Here is a 25,065-nt window from a genome sequence, read left to right as displayed (position 1 = left end):
CTGATATTTTTCGTTTTTACAATATAAAATAAATATTTTGAGAGAAATGTCTCCAAAAATAGTGTCTTGTTTGAAATAATATAATCACATCTATATATCTTATAAGTAGTTTTTGCATATACTTGGCTGGAAACACTATCGCAGTTAATTTTTTTCGTTAACGATAAGCGAGAATTAAACTTACTTACTGGAGATAATTTATCTCATGATAGATAGACATTTTCTTACAAAAATTAAAATAGCATATACATTAAAACCCCAAAAGATTCCTGGGAATCTTCAACCTGTCTGGATTCGATTCCGGATGCCCCATAGCGATAGGCTGCAACCTTAACCGCTCGGCCAATCAGTGTCATTTAAAAACTTTTTTTTTCGTTATTAGCATTTAAAACTAAAGAAATTTAAAGGTATTATTTCATCATGTATATCCTAAATTTAAAATAAAAATTACTACAAATTGATTTAAATATAATAAATTTTCTTTTGATATTTTATTAGTTTCATATTTGTTTTATGCATTGTAAAAAAATTTATGTTCTAGTTAATATTTAAATATTAAAACGCAGCTCAAGTATTTGCAGCTGGTATTATAATATCTTATCAATCATCAGATTAAAAAAAAATCAAATCACTACATTTCACGTTCATTAACCTCACGGTTGCATATCTAATATTACTTTTTGCTAGCGTTAAAAATTGCATTATATTGTTTAAACAATAAAATTAAGAAAATAAAGCTTTCTTGACACACAAGAAATACAACGAAATAATAATTTGTAACAAATATTTTCAGTATTCCTGTAAATGTGTGACCTAAACTTGACCGTTTCTCCTAAGAAAACACCCGTTACAAAGGAACAATTTATATATTTTATTTGACTCACTTGTAAATTTCCTTCCATTGAACTTTACTATTAATATTCAATCGTAACATTGAAAATAATGCAACACAATTTATTTATTTTTCGATTTTTCACAAGTCATGTCATGGAAATCGAATCCGTGTAATTCGAAGCGGCTTCGAATACATTTCAAACAGAACATTCTTTTATTATTATGTTTTTTTCGCTTGGTTTTATTTCATTTTCGATTTATTTTTTCATAGAAAGAAAATTTTCATTTACTTCTTTATAAAAAAAAAACATAAAAAAAGTCAAAAAAATATATTATTTATTTTACATTTAATTTGAATATATATGAAGATCGCACGCTATATCGAATACAATATACGCATGTTTAATAATTTAAAAAAAGAAAAAAATTGTAAAAAATGCGGAAATACATTTTTTAAAATTTATTTTCCAAATATTTATATTATTAATCATAAACTCCGTATCGATTTAGTAACAATAAATAACATACAAAGTTTATTTATTAAAGCAGACGAAATTTCGATAAGAAACGATGTTTATTCTCCCGTACGAGGGCACTGTATCATTGGATAATAACTTTTGACGTCATTACGGCGCATGACGGATTACAAAGTTAGGCTGAAGACAAAACAAAAATACGCCAGTATCTGGGAGACGTTTAAATGACGTAAGTTCCAAATTTTCTTTGTTTCCTATTGTAGGGTCAACTAAACTCTTACTATTCCACGTAAAGATCGTATTGGTTTCAGTATACGTTTTTAAAACTACGTACAAAACTTGCCCTTGATCTACTACATATTGTAATGTGTTAAGTTCTTTTTTTTACATATATACTTTAGCATTGTTTTTTTTATACTGAAACCGTCCCGTAGTTTAATTTATGCTGGAATATTTCAATGTAATTTCGTTACGATTTTCCTGGTAAAGAAAAATATCCCTCCTTTGTTTTGTAAACACTTGATAAGTCTTGTCATTGGACAATAACAATAAGCAGTCTTTATATGTTGTGGCAGAAGTTACTTTTAGTTAAATAGTGTATATGCGTGTATATACATAATTGACTAAAAGTAACTTTCTACTTAATATACTGTTGGAATTTATGTAGTTCAATAACATTAATTTTTATTGTTTTTCTTTCTTTTTTTTATGTATTAACTGTATCTCTACAGATTGTGAAATTAAATAGAATTAGTGAAATATTCTATTTAATTTCAGAAATATGTGGAATTAATGCTGAAAGAAAGTAAAGGATAATGAGGACAATAATCTCAATTATGATCTAAAAAATGGATATGCAAAAATTGCGACTTTATATTAGATTTCGGTAAAAGAGGCTTTGAAATTTCACTTAAATGTTTTCATATTAATAGAAAATATATGGTATGGTCTTGTTTTGTGTGGGGTTGCGTATCGGTGGGTAATGTGTAAAATAAACTCTTGTCTGCCCCGAGAAGGTCTTTAAAATGTTTTGCTTATGTTTTTACTGCAATGACAGTTTAGTTCGGTGTTCATGAATATATGGAGCAAAATTTTATTAGACTGTATTGAGTAGACTAATTCAGAAAAAAGTGCAAACTATTTGCCACGGTGAGTAGTGTTCTGTAAACAAACAACCCTACTAAACCCGATACATTGTAATACTAAAGCCAACCATTGAGATGGTGCTTAATGCTTCCCTCTAGAATCAAATTATTTTGTAATTCATTAATATTATATAGTTAATTAGCCCGATAGCATATGGCAATGGTTGGCTTTAGCATTCTGTAGTTGTCAGAAGTGTGCCTTAGCCTTCCATTTTCCATCAATAACACTCTACAATTGACAGAACACCTTAGCATTATCTAATTAGTTGTCGGATACTGGAGAAGCACGGTTTGCTGATGTAAGAGTTAAATTCATTTACACATTGATGTGGTTGTTTTTTGGAGGTTAGTGATTGGAAGCTGCTGCCTCTTTCATTTTAATTCTCTTAACATACAGTGCATTGTCGAGTGTTTCTTTAACTTTTATTGTCCATTTGAGAACCTTCTATTTTTGTTTTGTCTGGATATTAGTGTTCTTTCTGTAATAAACTAAACAGTAACTAAGAATATCAACAGTTGAACTAATATGACAACTGTTGATATTTTTAATTGTTTGCTAAAATAAAGGGAATCTCTCCTTACTTCCTCCTATTATATTTATCTTTTATCACTGTTGCTTGGGATGTTGAGATTTTATTTACAGTACTTTGTCAATGTTTTTTTATAAATATATATTACATTTTTTAATATTATAGAATCATTTGCTCAAATTGTTTAGAATTTATTTGAAAACACAAACATTTGAATTTACAAAAAATAATAAATACTAAAATGAGTTATTTAAAGTGATTATAAAAAATGGCAATTGTTTTAAAATGGAGAAATAATTGACAATTATAAATGAATGTTTGGGAAAAGAGGTAGATGGAAAATATTTGGAAATACTGTAATTGGATTATAATTTGAACTGAAAAGAAGTATTTGAGTATAAATGTGTGTTTAAGTTACCTTTTGTCAAAAATGTAAATTATTGTAGAGAAAGTATCATTCATTCTAATGATTTTGTTTTAGGAAAAGTATTCATTTGTCAAAAATCCAATGATTTATGTATGTGAAAGTTACTGAGTCATCACTTGTATTGATTGTCATGATTGCTCTAATACAAAGTGGAAAGGTTCAAAATTTAAAAATTTTACAGTTTATATTTTTGTTCTTAATTTTAATTAAATTGTTCTATTTTTATCATTTTTGTTTAAAAGCAATCAACTATTCATTTTTCTCAATTATCATCTCTAGACACTAGATCTAATTAATCTGATTATTAATAGTCCAAATACTTACCTTTACACATATACTTTGTATTAATTAATGATTAATTAGCAAAGATATAAGCCCAAGGTAATCTGTTGTTGGGAGATTTGCTTATATAAACAATCAATTCCAAACTTTATAATATCCTTTAGAAAAATTGGCACAGCATATGTCATTTTCAAAATTTAATAATCCATTGTTTAAGAATGTCTGCAGCAAAGTTGTAAATTTATTTTAAAAGTTTAACCAAACACCACAAATGCCAATTCTCAATTTGAAATTTTCTCAGATTTTAATTAACAACTACTAAACTTTAAACTTTATGCAGATAAAAAAGATAAAATAATTCTTTTATTATTAATTTTTATTTAAATTTCTTATGAATTTAGAAAATTACATGTTTGAACATGATTCTGATGAATGGTATTAAAATCTAGTTCTTTAAACTAATGAATAATAGTCAAAAACAATGTTGTGTTAATTTCCTACTTCTAATTATCACAAAAAGAAAGAAAATAGAAATGGGTCATGTATGGCTTAATGCTGTTAAAAATATAAACATCAATTAACCCAATTTTTAGATTAATGCCAAACGATTGACATTTAATTATTAAACAGTATCAGTAGCATTATTGTAGTCTGATGTAATCTGGCAATTGTTTGGCATTAATTATTTAAATAACTTAGCTAAAAAATATTGTCATATAAAATTGATTACTATAAATATTTTCCTAATAAACTTCTGAGGTGAAATAATGTAGTAAATTATATTAAAATGATTATATATACTTTAAATAGTTGTTAAAGCATATATACTATAATAATAGATTTAAATCTTTAAGGTTTAAAAAATAATATTAACAGTGGCATATACAAATACAAGGGGGGCATTAGTAATAGCATTGTTCATAAAATTCCTTTTGTAGATAAATTTAATAAAACTTAAAAATGTTTATGAATATAGGCTACAGTCATTGATAAAAAAAGTTATTCACCCAGACAGAATTGTTCAATTGCAGAAAAACTTGTTTGTTAATGTTTAAATTTATGGTTTGATTGCATATTAGGTATTAAAATCAGAATACTTTAAAATTGCTATGCCAATATCCTATAAAAGGCATGAAAGGCTCATTGTGTTCAGAATTTACCTATTTGGAGGTCTTCAAGCACCAAGCATGCCTGTATGATGCAGTCAAAGACGTTATGTACAGCTGATGGTGTTTGAGAAAGGTGTAACATCAGACTGAAAGAAGTAGAATGGCCATTTTGCTGGTGTCTATTTGGCTATTCAGAGCTACCTATGAAGAAGTGTTGGGATAATGGGTATGTGAGATCACATATACATGATGCCCAAGTTCTGGATGCTCCAGACAGACCCCACTGGAGAGATGATCATTTGATCATAGGATAAATTTAAACATCTGTAAAGACATTTGTCTGCCATCCAGAAATAGATGGAAGCCTTGCTACAAAACCAACTCTCCTCTGATACCACTGGCAGTTGATAAACAGAGATAAATTTACATACATGGTAATTGCTATACATCCTGCCATTAGTTCTCCAACATTGCTGGATTCATTTACAGTGGAGCTGTGATGGAGAAGCATGAACTACCATGGACTGGCAGCATATCATTTTCACTGAAGAACCTTAGTTCTGTTTTGGAACAGATAACCACTGTGTTAATGTGGAGGACCATTGGTGAATGTTTCAATCCTGCCAGTATTGTAGCTTACTGCCCCCACTGTTGGAATGTTGATCTGGGGCTCTCTCATTTGATAGTCTGTTATCCCTAGCAGTGGTACAAGAGGCATTGATGGCACTATGTTATATGTTCAGGAAATGCATTGCCGTAATTGCTACATTTTATGGTAGGGATATAGTTGTTTTGCAGCAAGGTAATCTGTCATACATAGCTAGGATTTCCCAGGAATGTTTGTCATGTCACACTTCCTTGGCCTGTCTGGTCCAGATTTGTTGCCCATCAAGTATTTTTGTCTTCCAGCTTCAGCCATATATGAGAATGAGAGATCTGGGATGGTAATTGTAACATCCATGGACAAATTTGTTGCAGGATAGCATAGTATCTGTGTGCCTCCATGCCTGACTATATTGCTTCACATATCCAGGCAAGAGGTCCTAAAACAATACTAAAGATTACTTTAAATTGTAGTATTCTTCCATAGGAAATAGTTGTTTTGCAAAGATAATGTAATCACTTACTGCCACCAAGTTTGCACTAATGTATAAAGTTTATTTCAATTTCAATGCCATTTTCTTGGGGTGTAACTTTCTGTCAAGGATGAATACTGATGAATAGAAAAAAACATAATTTTTCATTATGATAATGCAAGTCCTTAATTTTATTTAATTTTTGTCACAATTTAAGTGTTCATTTGGAAAATTGAGTCATCTGCCATATTCTCTAGATCTTGTTTCTTCTGATTACTTTCAGCTCTCTGCAGAATGTTTTAGATGAGAAGAAAATATGGTTGTGACCCTTTTTTTCTTTTTATTTAACATCTAAGTCATTTGAATTTCATTATTGACAACCTATGGCTATTGATCAAATAATTCGGAAACTATTAAACTGATCATTGGTCAAATTTTCAAAGTGAAATGAAGACAATACATGAGGTTCTGATGTCTCCAAAGCATTGATGATAGATTGAATGACTGAAATATGCCTAGTCATTCACTATTGAATGAAAGCAATTGCGGTGCTTCCAACAAGAAATTGGTTAGAAAATTTCATTCAGAAGCAAAGGAAAATAGAAAAACATTTGAATTACAAAAATGAATAGTATCAATTAATTGTTTGTAGTATAGAATGATATACTGTTTTCAAGAAAATTGTACATTGGAGACCAAAAATACAGAGAGGAATTGGTTCACAAAGAAAAAAGAATAAAGTTATACTTTGTGTAACATTATATATGTCACAGAATTAGTTTGATGATACAGATTCTAAAATTATGCAGATTTGTTTTATGGCATACATTTGTTAAAAGAATCTTTCAGAAGTTCAGTCCACAACTTTCATTTGATAGTTGATGATCATTTTATCATTCAGTCCATACTGTAATGTTTTTGGTACTCTTTATTCAAAGTTACTGGAGTATATAAGGACTTAAAATATTGTCCTTGATCAAAGATGCAAGTAACATATTCAATAGTAGTGAATAATACTGAACAAATTGAAGTAGCAAATCATAATGTGTTTCCTTAATTTTTTAGATTGTAATATGATAAATCATCATCATATTCTTGTATATTATAACCTCTAATGAAAGGTCTTTCTGTTGGCTTTTAAGTAAATCTTTTGATTGCTAATGATATGATTTTAATTTTGACAACTCATTTTTATCTGATTTTTATAATGTTAAAAAAAATTGAAATACAGTTAGAAGATTCATTTAATCAATACAATAATAATTATTTAATTTGATCAAACATTGTCAATCATATTTTCAGATTGCATTCTTGTGACTTCATTAAAAGTAGATAATCAATAATTAACTCATCTGCATAAAGGATACCAGCGAATAAGTTTGAAAAATAAATGTCAGGAATATGAATATTTCACTCTAAAAAGTTGAAATAGAAAATACTCTAATCTGTATTTGTTGAACATTTAACATCTTGTGTGTTAAGAATTCAGTCAAAGAGTATAATAGGAAATGACTCAGTGCATAAAGAGATTATTTAATATATATATTAATGAAGTGGACATAGTAATGTAGATTAGATAATTCAAGTTTGAGATCTACTCACATAAATCTTCAAATGTATCCAAAAACAAATTTGAAATTCCCATCATCTCAAAACAGGATTTAAATGTCTGATCAATAAAATTCTTTTTCAGAAAATAATTAGGATGAAGAGTAAACGTAACTAATAAAGATCTCAAAGAATTACTTTGGAATGAAATGGAGAAATAATGAATAAAACAAGTCAGTAGATACAATTTTCTGAATTTATAATTATTTCATTTAAAGCAAGTTATAAAATATATAGATAGTATTTTCAAAAAATTATGAATTAAAATTATTAAACTTAATTCTTAAATATTATATAATATATATATGCATATAGTCTTTTTATAAGATATAGTAAATGTTTTTTTTTTTTTTTAATTAATCATTAATGATACCTAGCATTTTAGCAGTGGATCAGCTGTTTATAAACTTGTTAATTTAATAGTTAGCTTTCAAAAACTTTTAGAAATTTATTTATATATTGATAGAATGTTTTAATTATATTTTGATAGAAGTTATTTGAAATAAATGTATGCAATATAATGCATTTATCAGAATGTGAAATAGTTAAAATTTTCTTGTGTATATTATTAGTCCAAAGACAGTTAAAATGATCCAAGTAATCAGATTTTTACATTATCATCATATCAAAAGGTTCACAACAGCATCAAAATCCTTTATTTCACTTTCATATGTTTTGGCTTACTTAAAAAGTATAAGCTTGCCTAAGATGAACAGAGATACATTAAAAAGTTTGATTCATACCATTTCAATGTTTTACAAATACAAATTTTGATAACACCATACATTTTAAATTATAATGCAATTGACATTTAAGTTGCAAATGTGATGAAATACAGAAATAGTATCAAAGCAATGTAATAACTTGGAGGATTGTCTTCAAGTGTTTGAATGGATTGTCAATTTTTATTAAGATTGTATAGGAATTTTGAAATATAAACAGGTTTTGAGTTAGAGGTTCCTACACAATAAAGGGTACGTTCGTAAAGTCAAATGAGCTAAACGCATTAGTAATGAATCGTTCGAAAAGTAGTAGTCTCACCCAGTACGCATGCTCTGCAGTGATGATGTTTCAAACAAAACTCTAACGAAGTTCACAAAGGAAAGAGTTAGTTTACTTCATTAAGAAAATAGCACCTGATGATATCAATGTTTCTAAATCTACTCAAGTGTTTAAATTGTGAATTAAAAGTGAAATGATTGAAATAACTGTCCACCCGAAGCAATCTAAGAAAAATATTTCTGATAAGGTTGTACTAACAACATTCATATCTTCAATTTTAGAAACATCCATTTAGTTATAAACAAATCATTTGAAAATTCTAACGAAATAAGAATAACGATGACGTCATTCTCGTTTAACTCGTTCGACGTTATGAACGTACCCAAATAGTAATAGGTTTGATTGGTGTGCCAAGAATGGACTAGGCTAGTTCCCTAAATTCCTTGAAGTACCTTCTAAATATTATTTTTAATGCATTTGTGTTTGAAGCCTTTATTCCTGTATTTTTCCTATCTGGCCATCCTTCATCTACACTGAGTTCAGCTCTTCCATGAGCCAACCTGAACACTTCTCATGGCTCCTTTTAGTTGATCATTGACAGGACTAGCTTGCAGACATGTGCTGTTGTTTTGTGTGCATCCAGGTGGTTCTGTTTCCTGTGCTTATTGAAAATGACATTGCATTAGTGATTTTGTATTTTTATTATCATAAAACACTTAAAAGTTTTCATGTAAAGTGTGAATATACTTAAAAGACGGTATATGTGATGTAGAAAGCTTTGAATTCAACATGGAAGAGGACTCATTAGGAGAAGCAGGTCTCTTGCAGCGAAACATAATGCAGTTTGAAATTGTGAATGATGCAGATGATCTAGGTGAATCATCACAGCAAGTGAAGACACTCAACAGTTTCTGTGCTGTATTCTGGATTTCCTGCTTGAAAATATTCATTTGGAGCCTTAAGTTTCCAAGAAAAAAATTTCAGCAACAAGTTACTTAACTTTCCCACAACATTATAACTGTGTGGCACCATCTGTTATGATATTTTATTTAAAATTTTTAAAAACATTTTTAATTATTATAAAATGACAAAAGGCTTAATTTTGAGGATAAATATGTGTCATAAAAAAATTGTAAATTGTAATAATGAGTAAAATCATCATTAAGTCCGACCCTACTTGAGATATGACACACAATCTCCCTCTCCCCACCCCATTGACCTTTAACCACCAAAATTTAATGGCATTAATGGTATAAATTAATACACAAACCTCCCTGCAAAATTTCAGAAATTTTCAACAAAAAGCACAGGAATTATTAAGCTTCAAAGAGAGTGAACAAAATCAAGCTCCCTCCACACTAATATCCATACTTACAGAAAAAAACTCAAAGTTTTTTGTATTTCTCGACATTTCAAGGTCCCTGAATCAGAAATGTAAAATTCTTGGGAGAGTCATTTTTTTTTACTGATTTTCATTTCTGTTATATACAACAATAAAATTAATGTGCCAATAATCTGTGAATAAAATGAGTTTTTTTGGGTGTTTAAATAATAATTGATATAATGTATGAAAGATGGATTTTCTCACAATCCTGTCCCTTTTGAAAATTGTCACCACTCGCCGCTGATTGGAAGTATGATATTTTATTAATATAATAGCAAGTACAGTACGTAAATGTATTATGTCAAAAATCTTATTAATACTTATCTTAACAAATAGTTTGTCAATAGTTTTTGATGTTTGACTTCCGCAAGCCAAACTTGTAGCCAATTAGAGAAAAGTAGCATTAATTGCAACTATGTACTATATTACAAAAGATGTTTCTTAATTACAATTTATGCTATCAAAATATAATTTTGAATTTGTAATTGACACTTCAGTCCATAATTTGAGATGTAGAGGTTTTGGGAAAAAATTGAGATAAAGCATGCAAAATATATTGAATTTAGGCTGAAAATGCAGGGGAAAATAAATACAGCTGTCCCTTGATAATCCGACAGGTATGGGACCAAAGGGGTGTGTGGATTACTGAAAGTGATTACATGTTTGGCATTGTTTTGCTAGCAGTAGCCTACAATATTCCCTACTCCAACTGTTCAAACAGAACTGCTCACAGAAAACACATAAAATGTGTGTCATCGTGTAAGAATTGGTGGGGAGATTCACGTCGCAACATGCTTCTGTGCAAGCAGACACATAATGGGGACGCGTACCTTGATGGGAGGTGCGTCGGACTACTGAGCATGTCAGATTACAAAACGTCGGACTATCAAGGGACAGCTGTAATTCTCAGATATAGGTTCAACCATATATAAAAAAAAACTTTTTAACTTTCTTGTGGCTTAATTCAGGAAAATTAAAATACCCAAATGTAAAAGCTTCTTTGAAAAGAATTCTTACAGCTGTACTAAATAAAGTTCAATAATTTTTTAAAATTCAGTTTTTTGGATTTAATAAATAGAAATAAAATTTATATAACATACTTATAGTGAGAGCTATTTATTTTATTCTTGATAGTTTGCTGTATCAAAGTGAGATTGCATTCATGATGTTTCTATTCAAATTTTAATAGTCTTTTTAATTACAAAGTCCATAAGTCTACAAAGAATTTTATTTTATTTTCAGTGAACCAAATTGGTTATAATTGTTGGTAACTATGTCATGTTAAAAAATTTGTTAATGTATTGTTTAATCAAAAATTCTATAATCTTCAAAAAATGTAGTTTTCAGAGACTTAAAAATATACATCACTGTTTTTTATGTTTAATGAAAATGCTTTGTTTAATATATTAATTTTTATTATAATTTAATATGTAATGCCTGAAGACTGTTCAATTTATCAGTTTTTTAAGGACAAATTTGGAAGTTGTTGACTTCTTCTATGGACCAATACCAATTAATAGCATTTGAATCATTACTTCAGTAAACATGTCTAAATTTAGATTTGGTATTCCAAATGTGATTAGATCTCACAGAATCCAAATAGCTTTGAGGAAAAGTGTCCAATTAGTTGAATATTTTCATTTTTACTTGAAGATCCATGCAACTTTGAATATTACAAATTAATAGTACGATTTGAAAATTCTGTTAATAATTAGATGCATGCCTTAATCTTTGTGTTAATCTATGTAACTATTCCAAATGTGATTAGATCTCACAGAATCCAAATAGCTTTGAGGAAAAGTGTCCAATTAGTTGAATATTTTCATTTTTACTTGAAGATCCATGCAACTTTGAATATTACAAATTAATAGTACGATTTGAAAATTCTGTTAATAATTAGATGCATGCCTTAATCTTTGTGTTAATCTATGTAATATATTTTACTAGCAGATAGGCCCAGAGTTGCTTGGGCAAAAAGTAATGATAGCAAAGATTAAGATTATTACATTATATCTTACCCGTTTTCAAAGAATGCAAGAATTAGGTCCCCTTGTTTCCAGACTAATTAGAGAATTTTTAGATGGGTTAAAAAATGTTCGATTTCTCGCAAAAACGAAAAAACTGTCTGTGTCTGTAAATCTTGCATGTCATTTTCTCTTAACACTTCCATTGTTGAAACTTCCCCGCAGGGGGAAGTGTTAAAAAACTCATTCCTGCTGGTGGAATTTCAAAAAATCCCTTCTTAGTGTATATTCTCGTATATTCTATTAAAACACAAAAAAAAAAAAAAAAAAGCATCTGTGCCTGTAAATCTTTCACGTCTCTTTCTCTTAACACTTCCATTGTTAACACTGCCATTGTTACTTAATTAATAATCTTTCTGTGGCGGATTTAGGATGATGTTGTTTATGCTTAGTAAGTGTTGTTCTTGTTTTCCTTTGGAGTTGCTCGAGATCTGTGTGAGTCCAATGTGTAACTCCAAAAGAGTATGTGAGTACTGGGATGACATATGTGTTTATTGCTTTAACTGTGTGTTTTGCATTTAGCTGTGTTTTGAGAATGGCTTTAACCTACTTTGGTATTCTTTAATTAATCTTTGCTTTATTTGTGTATGTTCTGTTAGTTTGGCCTGTTGGAATTCTAAATACTTGTAGAACTCACCCTCTTCCATGGATTCAATAATGTCCCCATTTCCAAGTGCAAAATCTTCTTTCTTCAGGATTCCTTTTTCTATGTGAAGTTTTTTGCATTTTTCTAAGCCAAACTCCATTTGTATGTCTTTAGTGTATGAGTGTAATCAATGATTGCATCTGGCCATAGTGTAGCAGTTATTTTTTGCCCTGTGTGTATGCTGCAAACACTAAAAGGACCTTTATTTTTAACCATGTCCATCAGTTTTTGTCAGGTTTGCATTGGAGAAACCCAGGCTTTTTAACAAAAACTTATTTAAGTTATATATATCAAATAAGTATGATTTGATTCAGCATAATAAAAAAGTCTTCAATAATTAATAATTCAATAAAAAATTTTCTTTAATTAGAATTATACATTTGTTTTAGCCTCTGCCTACTTAATGCTGAGCATCCTTCAATTTTTACCACAGTGTTATCTCACAATGTCCCTTATTTTAGTTTTGAACTTATTTCAACCATAGATTAGTGAGCAGATTTTGGAGATCACATAATCTTAATTTAAGACTGTATGTACTGTACTTATTTCTTTTTATGCTATATGTCCCATTAGAAAGCATTCAGAAATTTTGGAACAAGGGTGTTCTCATCTTTTCAGAGGCCACCTCTTGTATTTCTGGGAAGTTAAAGTAATATGACTGGTAAATGTACTGTATTTACTGAATAATCAGTAAAAACAGTACATTTAGAGCAGTAAAATTGTTGATATAAGAATGGAAACTAATATGGTGTATGTACAGAAAAAATAATGTGATAATATGTCCTCATTTTTATATTGCTATTCTGTATAATTTCTGATTATGTACAGATTTTTAATATCTGTTTTTTAGATTTCAGTTATTTTAATAAAATAAAATCTTTAATTTTAATTTATAGGTTTAGAAGATAGTGATAAAACGATAAACACTATCCTCATGTGCAGATTATCTTGATGCAGTCTACTAGTTCTATTGATGGCAAACTGCCAGTATTTGTATTTCCATCTTCACTAACATTCTATGAAGATGATCAGTCTTCTCATAAACAAATTCTCACATTATATAATCCCTATGATTTCGCTGTCAAATTTAGAGGTAAGTTTTATTTTTAAAAATAATTTTTAATATTTGCTTATTAATAAAAATCTTTACTGACATTTTATATATATACACACAATATATAACATTAGTGTAATAAGTGTTATCTGCATATATGAAAGGCAAAACTAAAATATATTATTTTAGTTCTAGAATTAGAATTAACTACTTATAAAAATCTCTCCCCATTGCTCAAACAAGAAAAATGCTCTTCCTAACTACAGATTTTAAAAGATTTTGTTACAAGAAATAAATGGCATTTCTTTTAAACATTATGTAAAAATTCCGAAATAATAACATAGTTTATAACCTTGTATTTTCTTTTGAAACTCCTTTTGTTTATTAATTTAATGACTAGTTCTATAATTTCAACAAAGATAGTCATTTATCCAGAAAGAACTTTTAGAGATATGAAAAAAGAATCTCTTAATATTTAGATTTATAGATAAATTAAGGAAAATGGCAAATACAAAGTTTTTCAACATCAACAATAATAAAGTTCATTTAAAGTTAGATTTAAAAAATTATGAGAGAGTTCATTATTTATCCTATATTAATACAAATGTTAGTGACTCATTGATGACTGTCTAAAGAAAACCACTTACATGCCATCTGTATTCATTATACAGAAAATTTTCTAACTAAAGAATTTGAGGGGGTTCATTATTTTTGAGTTAATATGAGAATTCTGTGTATGAAGACTAACCACAAATGATCAGTTATGACTCTAAGAGTATAAAATGCTTTTAGAAATAAATTTACCTAATAAAGCATGGACAAAACTAAAGATGCAAAGAAATTAAATAATCATACATTTGTCTTAAACAGTTTATAGTGGCACTGCAGACTGTTGTACTCATGGCAGGGTTGCCAGAAATCAACCAAGGCTTGTGCAAATGCTTAGTGAAACATTGCCTTTTTTGTCATAAGAAAAGCTAAGTTTAAAACTTTACCTTTTAACCTATTTCATGTTATCCTGAGATATATCGGGCTGAAAAAGGAAGACCTGGTCTGTTGGACCTGAGATATCTCATTTATGCATTGGAACGTTTTTGACACTAGATGTTGCTACTCGTCATAATTATCATATTAAAACTAACTACCAAAATATAATTTTTTATGTTTTTACATTTTTCAATATGTATTTTGTTTGTGCAAAATAAAAAAGTAATTTTGGATGATACAATAGCCATGATTATTTTTTTCTAGACATGTAATTTTCGTTACACTTAACATTGACAGAAATTCAACATGAAGCGACACGCATCAGAGAAATATTTCAACATGGGATGGGTTAATGTTAGAATCTGTAGATAGAGATGATAAATTCTTGAATAAATATTGTTAATAAGTAAAAACGTTGACATTGAAAAGTTAAAATTTTCTTCAAAATTAACCCAGAATCTGGCAACTCTGCTCTGTGTCTGAAACCATTATTGTAAATATTGGGCCATAAACCATTAGTAAATATTGGGCAGTAATCCAACTATATGTGCATTATGTTCATAGTTGAAGCTAGTGTCCTTAGCCTCTTCTCAAACAGATATTTTCAATACAGTCTGCTGTAATGTAAATGATTGTAAAATTCCCTTTATTTTAGAACTAAAATAAAGGGAATTTTTTCCAGAAGTCTTTTTGAATTTGTTTGTTATACAGTTTACTAAACCCAATATATTTATATACTGCATATGCCAAGGATTATCAGTTGTTCAGTTAGGAAGAAGTTTGTTATAGGAAGAATTAGGAAACTTCATATACTTTAAAATGATTCTTTCAATTAAAAACAGGATTCAAAATTGTCTTTTGAATTCATTCATTAAAAGAACACTACAGTCTGTTACAAAGTATAGGAACACCACAAATTTTGTGATTTTTCAAAATTTATTTAAATTTTTTTTATAGGAAACAGTTTTATATGTTTTAAAACAATTACAAAAATATCATTTTGAAGCTTTTTATCTTTTAATAATAATAATAATAATAAAGTTATCACAGTTTTCACTTTTTACTTGTTACAAAAGTATAGGTACACTTTCTAAAATTACATAAAAATAAATTTTAAATATATTTTAAACACTTTTAATATTTGGTTTCACTCCCTTTGGCTACAATTACTTGAAAAATTTTGTTAGGCATGGAGTTTATTAATTTTTTTTAATTGTTCATTTTTAATTTTATCCCATGTATCCATTATTGCAATTTTCAATTGATTTACAGATTCATATTGTTTCCCATTTTGATAAACAATGGCTGCTAAAATCCCCCATAAATTTTCAATGGGATTTAAATCTGGACTACATGAAGGCCAGTCAATTACATCAATATTTTCTTTTTTTAAACCAATTTCTTGTTGACATTGAGGCATGAATGGGAGCATTATCTTGATGGAACTACCATTTATGACCTCCAATTAATGCACCAAATGTAATCATATTTTTGTCAACAAATACTAAATCAGTTTTATCTCCAAAATCATACTCAGCCCCTTGTTACCAGCTTATTTTAACTCTGCTTTCTCTTTTTTAATCATGCCAATAATACAAAAACCCATCAGGGTCATCTAAATTAAACTTCTTCTCATCACTAAACGTTATTTCTTGCCATTCTTCAGCTTAAATGTATTGATTTATGTTTGGCAGTTAAAGGTGGTTTCAACTTCATTTTTAAATATTTTACATTGTCATTGTTTTTTAAAGTTCTCCAAACAGTTGCATGAGATACATCTATTGGTAATTCAGCAGCTGCTTGCCTTGTTGACATGTTTTTATTAGTTATAAGCTTCAAAACTTGTCTCTCATTCCTGGATGTTAAACATTTAGACCGTCCCGACTTCCTTTTTTGCCCATAATTTTTACCTTGTTGGAAAACATTTTGAATAGCATTTGCAGATCTATTTACAGCAGCAGCAATTTGTTTCAGAGATTTGCCTGAACACTCAAATAATAAATTTTACATATTGCTCCTGAAGTATAGTTCCATGAGGCATTGTTGCAAATGTTTATATAACATTCAATAAAACATTCAAAAAAGCCACCATGACAGTTAAAAATGATGATATCTCATCCTAGTCATGATAATTTTAATTATTTATATTATTATTATGATAAATTAATTTTTAAGAGACTTTTAAGTGATGTACCTATACTTTTGTAACACATCAAAAAATGAACATTTGTGAAAAAAATTGCAGTTTGTTTTTTTAATTGGAGTTCAGACCTAGTTTTAATATTAAATATAAATTTTTAAATATTTTTTGTAAATATGATTTTCAATCATTTATATTTTTAGNTAAAGTCTTTGTAAATCCGCACTTAAAATGTAAATTTTAATATTGGCGGTAGACTATCACACAGCTTTAGCCAATGATTTCACTTTATTCTATTACCATAGATGCATTTCGGTCCTTTTTTTAAAAAAGGTCCCTCTTCAGTACTATAAAATACAAAAGTTTACATAAACTTTTTCAGCAAGTAAATATTTAACATAACAATAAATATTTTAGTATTACAATTTTAGTATTTAATTAATGTTTTTATTAGTTATAAGCTTCAAAACTTGTCTCTCATTCCTAGATGTTAAATGTTTAGGCTGTCCTGACTTCCTTTTTTGCCCATAATTTTTACCTTGTTGGAAAACATTTTGAATAGCATTTGCAGATCTATTTACAGCAGCAGCAATTTGTTTCAGAGATTTGCCTGAACACTCAAATAATAAATTTTACATATTGCTCCTGAAGTATAGTTCCATGAGGCATTGTTGCAAATGTTTATATAACATTCAATAAAACATTCAAAAAAGCCACCATGACAGTTAAAAATGATGATATCTCATCCTAGTCATGATAATTTTAATTATTTATATTATTATTATGATAAATTAATTTTTAAGAGACTTTTAAGTGATGTACCTATACTTTTGTAACACATCAAAAAATGAACATTTGTGAAAAAAATTGCAGTTTGTTTTTTTAATTGGAGTTCAGACCTAGTTTTAATATTAAATATAAATTTTTAAATATTTTTTGTAAATATGATTTTCAATCATTTATATTTTTAGTTTTGGCAACGTCCCCAAGTAAATATGTTGTTGTTGATCCAGAAGGAGTAATTAAAGCTCGTTGTTGTGTCGACATGTAAGTTTACAAAATAATTTAATCAAATAATCTCATTGATCATAAAAAAATATTTCATATTATAAATCTAATTACAATTTTTAAAAAAAGGCAGGCTTTATTTTACAATAGTGGAATTAAGTTTTAAAACTTAGTTTGTATTTTACATATTACAGTGTTATTCGTCACAATGCAATATTTCCAAGTAATTATGGTGTCACCGATAAGTTCCGAATACAAATGCAAGAATATGGGCATAGTCAAGTAGCTGGTAAACGAGATGTATTGTCGATACTCTGTCCAACAAAACCTGATAGTTCAGCCACACTTTCCACAGAAGCTGAGCAGTTTCAACAACTTCATCCTTTGTCATCACAGACCAGTCATAGAAGACAATATTCAATAAATGGTGGTAGAACAAGTAAGTGTTCTAATCATTATTTGGAATTTTAAAATTAAGACATATGAACCAAGAATACACATTTTATTTTTTTATTCAGCAAAATTTTAAAATTACTTTAAACAATGATTAAATATTTGTATTTAGTAAAAATAGAACATTTCAGACTTTATTATGTTTGAATATATGTTCTTACTGTAGGTTATAAAGGAATAATTCTTATCATTGACAAGGAAAAAATATACTTAACCATTTTTTATATCTGTAATATCCATTTGATGTCCATTATCAAGTATGTGGGAAAAAAATGTTAACTGCCCTTGAATAGTAACTACAGAGAATATATAAGTACAGTAGATCCCCCTATAAGACGGTAGATACGTTCCGTTCTTCATGAATCAATTTTGTAGGAATCATAGTTTACGGACTACGGCTGTTTGAAAGGTTTTCTTTCATAAAATTAATCGATTCTAGACTAATTCGACTCAACATTTCCAAAATACGTATATTTTTTTGAAAATAATCCGTATAAACTACGTTATAAACAAAAAATTGTAGGATTGCTTACCGAGTGTGTACCGTTCGACTACGCCCGTTGCTAAAGCTTGGTTTCGTCGCGGAACAGCGCATCAAACTGCGGCCGCGATTTCTGATATTATTTTTCTGCGAAAACTTCGTTGACCTTTGGAGACATCCTTAATATAAATAATTTTTATGGCCGTTAAATAAGAAATGTTTCTTTCACAAGAAATGTATAAAATTACAGTACTGGACAGACGATAGGTCGCCTAACTCGCCGTAGCGTGACGCTAGACGGCGAAAAATATATATTTAATTATAATAAAGTTACAATAAATTAAGTTAATATATAATTATATATACAGTACCTAATTTATATATAATTAATATATAATTATATGTACAGTACCTAATTTATATATAATTATATGAACAGACGATACTAAACTCAATTTATCCGCCTAAACGTCCGTAGCGTGGCGCTACGGACGGCGGGAAAGTAGTTCGGCTGCCCGATGACGTTTTACGTATTATAGGAGTTATTTTTACCGTTGTTTACGGATACTGCCACAATTTTTATAGGAATCATAACTATAGGAAACGGTTTTATAGGGGGATCTACTGTATGTTGTTTAAAAAAGTAGCTGTGATTATTATTCAAATAAAACTGGTATTTGTACATACCAGTTTTATTCAAATAATAGCTGCAGCTACTTTTTTAAACTGCATGTTTTCTCTAGTTACTATTAGAGTGGTTAATATTATTTCCTTTCTACATGCCATTTGATGTCTGTCATTATTAATAATCTATTGTTTAAAAAATAAAATTTTTCTGTTGTACTGAACAAATAAACATACTTCTCAACAGGAAATCATGAGAGTTAACTTTTTAGTAATTGTTTTTAATGAATAATGGCAAGTAGATGGATCTCATAAAATAAGAGATCCTTTTGTCTTGGTATGATTATTTTCAATTTTTTGTAGATTTAAACTGTGCATAAGGCATCATACCTGATTGGTATAAATAGAGTATTTTTATATATCATCAATATTAGGTATTCCATGTGTGCAACTTGACTTTTCCATTCTTTTTGGAGATAATCCTTTTGCTTTTGAGTAGTATTGAAGATTTGTTAATGCTAAATTGTAAAGCAGTAAACATTTGCTTGAATAGTTTTGTATTTGAAAAGAAAATTAAGATTAATAAATGCATTTTGGAACACTTTTTGTAAATGAAATTATTTTGATCTTTTAAATAGAAACTACAGAACACTAACACATTATAGTTTGTTTTTTTTTTTTTAAGTTTTACATTTAGTTTCAATGATTCAAAGAATTATAATAATCGCAAGAGATTATTATAATTCTTTGAATCTGTTTGTCTGAAACAGTCAAAGAATTCTTTGACTGTTGTCAGTCTAGAACAATTGCAAGAAATTGTTCTAGACTGACAACAGTTAAAAATATAGTTAGTACTATTAAAAGTCTCTGTATATACAGAGGGATATGAAAATAAAAATCAATGAAGGAATAAAATATATTGAGTTAGAATTTCAGTCTTTTGTATAATTTATTATATAAACCACAAAATTTGTTTATGAAAATATTTCAGTTTACAAGTAATCTTCTGATTTTATCATTTCTTTTTCAGTGTAAAAATGACAACTTATTTTGTGATGATAGTTTTCAATAAGTTAGATATAAATGTAATATACTATTATTTCTTAATAGAGGTCTTTATTTAAGTGTGTTAAACGTTTTTTGGGCTTTTTCAGCTTATCTTCAAATAAAGTTTAAAAATCAATGAAACATCAGAACTTTTTCAAACTCATTTGAATTGAGTTTTTCAAAAAGTTCTAATATCCTGCAACTGAAGATGAGCTGAGAAATCTTGAAAAATGTTTATACAGATCTTTAAAAAACTATTTTTTTATATGTAAGACATATGGAATCAAAGATTATGAAGTTATATTCATGTCTCTTGATCATTTAAAATTGAATGATTTGTAATAAATAAGATAGATTATTATAAAATTGCAAGAAACATTTTCTACATTATGTTTTATAGGTCTTAATTATTGTTTAAAATTTCATAATAGTTTTATTTGAAAAAGTTCAAATTTGTTTTTTTTTTTTTCAGGTCATGCTACGGGGCCCAATTTTTTAATAATTGCATTGGCTATAATTTGTTTAATAGCTTTAATGTTGCCAACAACTGGAGATGATATACTTTTTCATCCATATTTACAACTGAGCACAAATCAGAAATTAATTGCAGCTTATACTCTGGGTATGAATTGTTAAATATTTATTTTTTTGAAATCCTTGAAAAATATTTGATAATCGCATTACATTTTCATTTTAATAGGTCTTGTCACGATTGCCATATTTCGAACATGATGAGTTCCTAATTTGAGAGCGTGTATCCAAAATTTCCCCTGAATAATTTGCTGTATATTGCTACGCTATGATTCCTTGAATTTGATCAATACTTAAAATTGCTACAGAGAGAGAATTATTTAACAAAGTATTAGAAAAATTTTAAAAATGTATAAAGTATCTGAACTTTGTAATAGCAGATTCAAAGTGTGATTACTTATCTTATGAAATACAAAGTAATATATCCAAAATGTTTGATTTTATTAATATATAAGAACATGTATGTATATATGAATTATGCAGAGAAATAATAAGAGATAAGTTTATATTAAATGTTTATTGTTTCATATATATTTTTTTTAATTAGCAGTTTCATATTTTATATTTATAATTTTTAGTAATAAAACTTATATGACATTTTTCCATAATATATATTTGATTTTCTCCATTAATATTTCTCAAAATATCCAAAAGTTTGAAAACTGTCCACAGAATCTTGGAGTAAATTAAATTACTAAGAGATTTTGAAATTATAAAAGCACAATAGATAATTAGTTGACAATAAATTTTTGTGAACAAATATTAAAAATTCTGTTTATAGTAACTATAGGGTGTAACAAAACTACTACTACTACTACTACTACAGTTCAAGAATAAAGTTTGGACAGTTTACAAAGCCATTACGCTATAGCAGCCACTATAGCAAAAATCAGACAATTAACACTTGTTCAGACTCATTATTTCGGAAATGAAATTAATCTTTCGTTGAAAAATGGCTACTGAATATTAAAATGGAAGTAACAGATAAAGCATATAAATGCAAAACTCTGTTCAAAATGCTTTGCAAATTTTACATTGAAAATTTTGCAACCATCTACACATTTGTTAGATTTGAATTTTTCTCTTAAAGATGCATCTTGGGGAAATTGTCCTCCTGTTAGTGAAGACGATCTGAAAGCAATAGTCAAAGCAAATCCAAAACAATCATCATATGCTTGCAGAAAAGTTCAGAGTAAATTACGAAACAGTTCTATTTGCACAAAAGTCACAGACAGGCTATAATCTGCTTACATGTCTTTACTCACTGGTTGAAGAAACAAATTTTTTTTGCGTCAAATAACTTGTGATGAAAACTTGGATTTTGTACAAAAATGTAATTGTCCGCATTATCAATTATATGGAGGAGAACTAGCACCTAACACATCAAAGGAAAGTTCTTTTGTCTGGTGGACTCCGGCTGCTTCTTCAGTCAAAAAATAACATAGTAAACACCTGCATCTCCTAAACCTTCCAACACATACATCCAATAGTTTGCAAAGCGTTGTGTGTATGATTTCAAGAAAAATGAAAATAGAATTCATTTCTATGTACAGCCCCTCCAAGTATAAAAATGACCTTCAAAATAACCACACATTTTTGCACTGCTGTGGTGAAAACTGGGACAATAATGTGGTAATCAGGGTATTCAACAATTTTCAATTTCCCTGAGATTTTCAGGTTTTCCATGATAAAAACCTGCATTTTTCCCTGACTGACTGAAAACAACTCACTGCAGAAATTAACAAGTTTTCAGTTTATTTGATGTTACCAAATCGCAGGTGTAAGGCTGTTCAATTTCCCTTAGTTTTTCAAATTGCAGCTCAATAACCTATAACTTCCCACTGTTCATCTGTCTGACCTTCCTTAATCTCAAGAACGGAGTTAGATAGATCAAAGCCAAGACCAGATATGGAAAGCTTAGAGGCAGGAGACCCTGATTAACTATATACAAACTTCCAATGTAAACCAGAAGTCATGTTATTTCAATTCAAAAATTTTCTCCCAAAAGGAGTTAGATGACTGGCACAATTCTATTGTTAGCAGGAAAGTATGATGTACGGGAGCAAGATGCTACTAATTTGAGATAGAAAGCATATATATTAAATTAAAATATTCAGTAAAACTGCATTCATCATAAACTACAAAAAACCACCACTCATAGCTTTTAAATGCAGTACCATTTTAATTTTTCTGATGTTTTTGGTTGTTTGACACTTTAGAATCCCAACTTTTAGCTGCACATGTTGTACTTCTACTTAGATCACGTAGTATATTTTTTATTTACATTTTCCAACAATTAATACAAATGATAACTTGGAACTCAGTAATAGAAGTAAATTTTAAAATTTACAACTCTATTAAAATTTTTACATATTATTTATCGCAAAAAATATGAAAAAGGCATTCATTATAATTGAGAATATACAGTAGTATCTAAGCAAAAATTCCAAAAATTTGGCAGCTTTTAGCAGAGGGGAAAAAAACAAAATATCAACAAAGTGGCAATATATACAAAAATGGTGATTGCAATTTGCATGTTTTCAATACTTAATTTCTGAAATATGCGTTACTCCCAAAATATCATACATCTTAAGGCATAATTGTACAGATGATAACTCAAGCTGCTATCTATGAATCCCTCAAGATGGCACTTATGAAAGACTATTTATCTTTTTTTTCTGTTTTTAACCGTAATCTTTTTTTCATGAAACAATTTAGTCACATAATTCAAATTTTTGTTTTTTCTTGAAACGGAGGAGTAAAAATTAGTAATTATTATACTTAAGATTGTTATGCATGCTGGTTACAAATTTAAATCATCATACTTGTCATGTGAAACAACAAGTGCATTCAAATTGCTTCTGTTATTACCTTTTCCATTATACAAAGCATTCATTATACCCTCTACAATAATTTTTTCATTTTCCAGGTTTAATACCAAATTCCCTGACACTTCCCAGTTTCCAGGTTTGTTGGACATCCTGGTAATGCTTACGATTTCTTATCTGTGTAGCGATTTAAAATAAGAAACAATTTCCTGTAAACTACAGTTAATTTATGTACATAATTTGGTTTTTACCAATTTGGATAATTTTGTTAGTTGTAATGTTTCCACTGCAACTTTTGTAAAAGGTACTGGTACATAGTATTCATAAGATTTGTACAGTAGATCCCCCTATAAGATGGTAGATACGTTCCGTTCTTTATGAATCAATTTTGTAGGAATCATAGTTTACGGACTACGGCTGTTTGAAAGGTTTTCTTTCATAAAATTAATCGATTCTAGACTAATTCGACTCAACATTTCCAAAATACGTATATTTTTTTGAAAATAATCCGTATAAACTACGTTATAAACAAAAAATTGTAGGATTGCTTACCGAGTGTGTACCGTTCGACTACGCCCGTTGCTAAAGCTTGGTTTCGTCGCGGAACAGCGCATCAAACCGCGGCCGCGATTTCTGATATTATTTTTCTGCGAAAACTTCGTTGACCTTTGGAGACATCCTTAATATAAATAATTTTTATGGCCGTTAAATAAGAAATGTTTCTTTCACAAGAAATGTATAAAATTACAGTACTGGACAGACGATAGGTCGCCTAACTCGCCGTAGCGTGACGCTAGACGGCGAAAAATATATATTTAATTATAATAAAGTTACAATAAATTAAGTTAATATATAATTATATATACAGTACCTAATTTATATATAATTAATATATAATTATATGTACAGTACCTAATTTATATATAATTATATGAACAGACGATACTAAACTCAATTTATCCGCCTAAACGTCCGTAGCGTGGCGCTACGGACGGCGGGTAAGTAGTTCGGCTGCCCGATGACGTTTTACGTATTATAGGAGTTATTTTTACTGTTGTTTACGGATACTGCCACAATTTTTATAGGAATCATAACTATAGGAAACGGTTTTATAGGGGGATCTACTGTATAATGTAACTGCCATCAAATTAGATAACAATGCCGGAAAATATTCACGTTGAGCACCAATATTTCATCGTCTTAAAGTATTTATTTCAGAAGCTAATATCCATCATTTTTAATGCTATTCTACACTTTGATCCACAAAATTACATTGAATACTCAATTGAAGAAGAGTTTTGTTGTAGAAAAGTTGTAATATAAGTTGACTTTGTAGTGATTATATGCAATTTAAATTTTTGATGTAACA

General features: G+C 28.7%; 1 protein-coding gene across 2 annotated transcripts; it reads left to right on the top strand.

Moving 5' to 3' along the window:
- The first annotated feature begins 1,386 nt into the window (after positions 1-1,386).
- Positions 1,387-21,381, top strand: LOC111633353 (motile sperm domain-containing protein 1-like). 2 transcript variants are annotated; one of them, XM_023377908.1, is made up of 7 exons: positions 1,387-1,539; positions 7,573-7,660; positions 13,440-13,636; positions 17,696-17,771; positions 17,927-18,171; positions 20,810-20,959; positions 21,038-21,381. In XM_023377908.1, the coding sequence occupies exons 3-7, from the start codon at positions 13,495-13,497 to the stop codon at positions 21,067-21,069; spliced, it is 645 nt and encodes a 214-aa protein (XP_023233676.1). In that variant the 5' UTR covers positions 1,387-1,539; positions 7,573-7,660; positions 13,440-13,494; the 3' UTR covers positions 21,070-21,381. The 2 variants fall into 2 exon arrangements, with proteins under 2 accessions (XP_023233676.1, XP_023233677.1); XM_023377909.1 differs by lacking the exon at positions 7,573-7,660 and having other exon boundaries at positions 1,407-1,539.
- Positions 21,382-25,065: the final 3,684 nt, after the last annotated feature.

Source organism: Centruroides sculpturatus, unplaced genomic scaffold (assembly GCF_000671375.1).
Source record: "Centruroides sculpturatus isolate CEXI.00-Female unplaced genomic scaffold, Cexi_2.0 scaffold628, whole genome shotgun sequence".
NCBI lineage: Eukaryota > Metazoa > Arthropoda > Arachnida > Scorpiones > Buthidae > Centruroides > Centruroides sculpturatus.
The sequence above is the reverse complement of the archived record's forward strand: the minus strand, read 5'-3'. Positions and strand labels throughout refer to the sequence as shown.

Bases quoted from the DNA above. Each gene is read 5' to 3' on its own strand.
- LOC111633353 (XM_023377908.1), top strand. From the start codon at position 13,495: ATGCAGTCTACTAGTTCTATTGATGGCAAACTGCCAGTATTTGTATTT. The intron at 17,772-17,926 runs GTAAGTTTACAA...TACATATTACAG, and splicing joins GCTCGTTGTTGTGTCGACAT to TGTTATTCGTCACAATGCAA. The intron at 18,172-20,809 runs GTAAGTGTTCTA...TTTTTTTTTCAG, and splicing joins AATAAATGGTGGTAGAACAA to GTCATGCTACGGGGCCCAAT.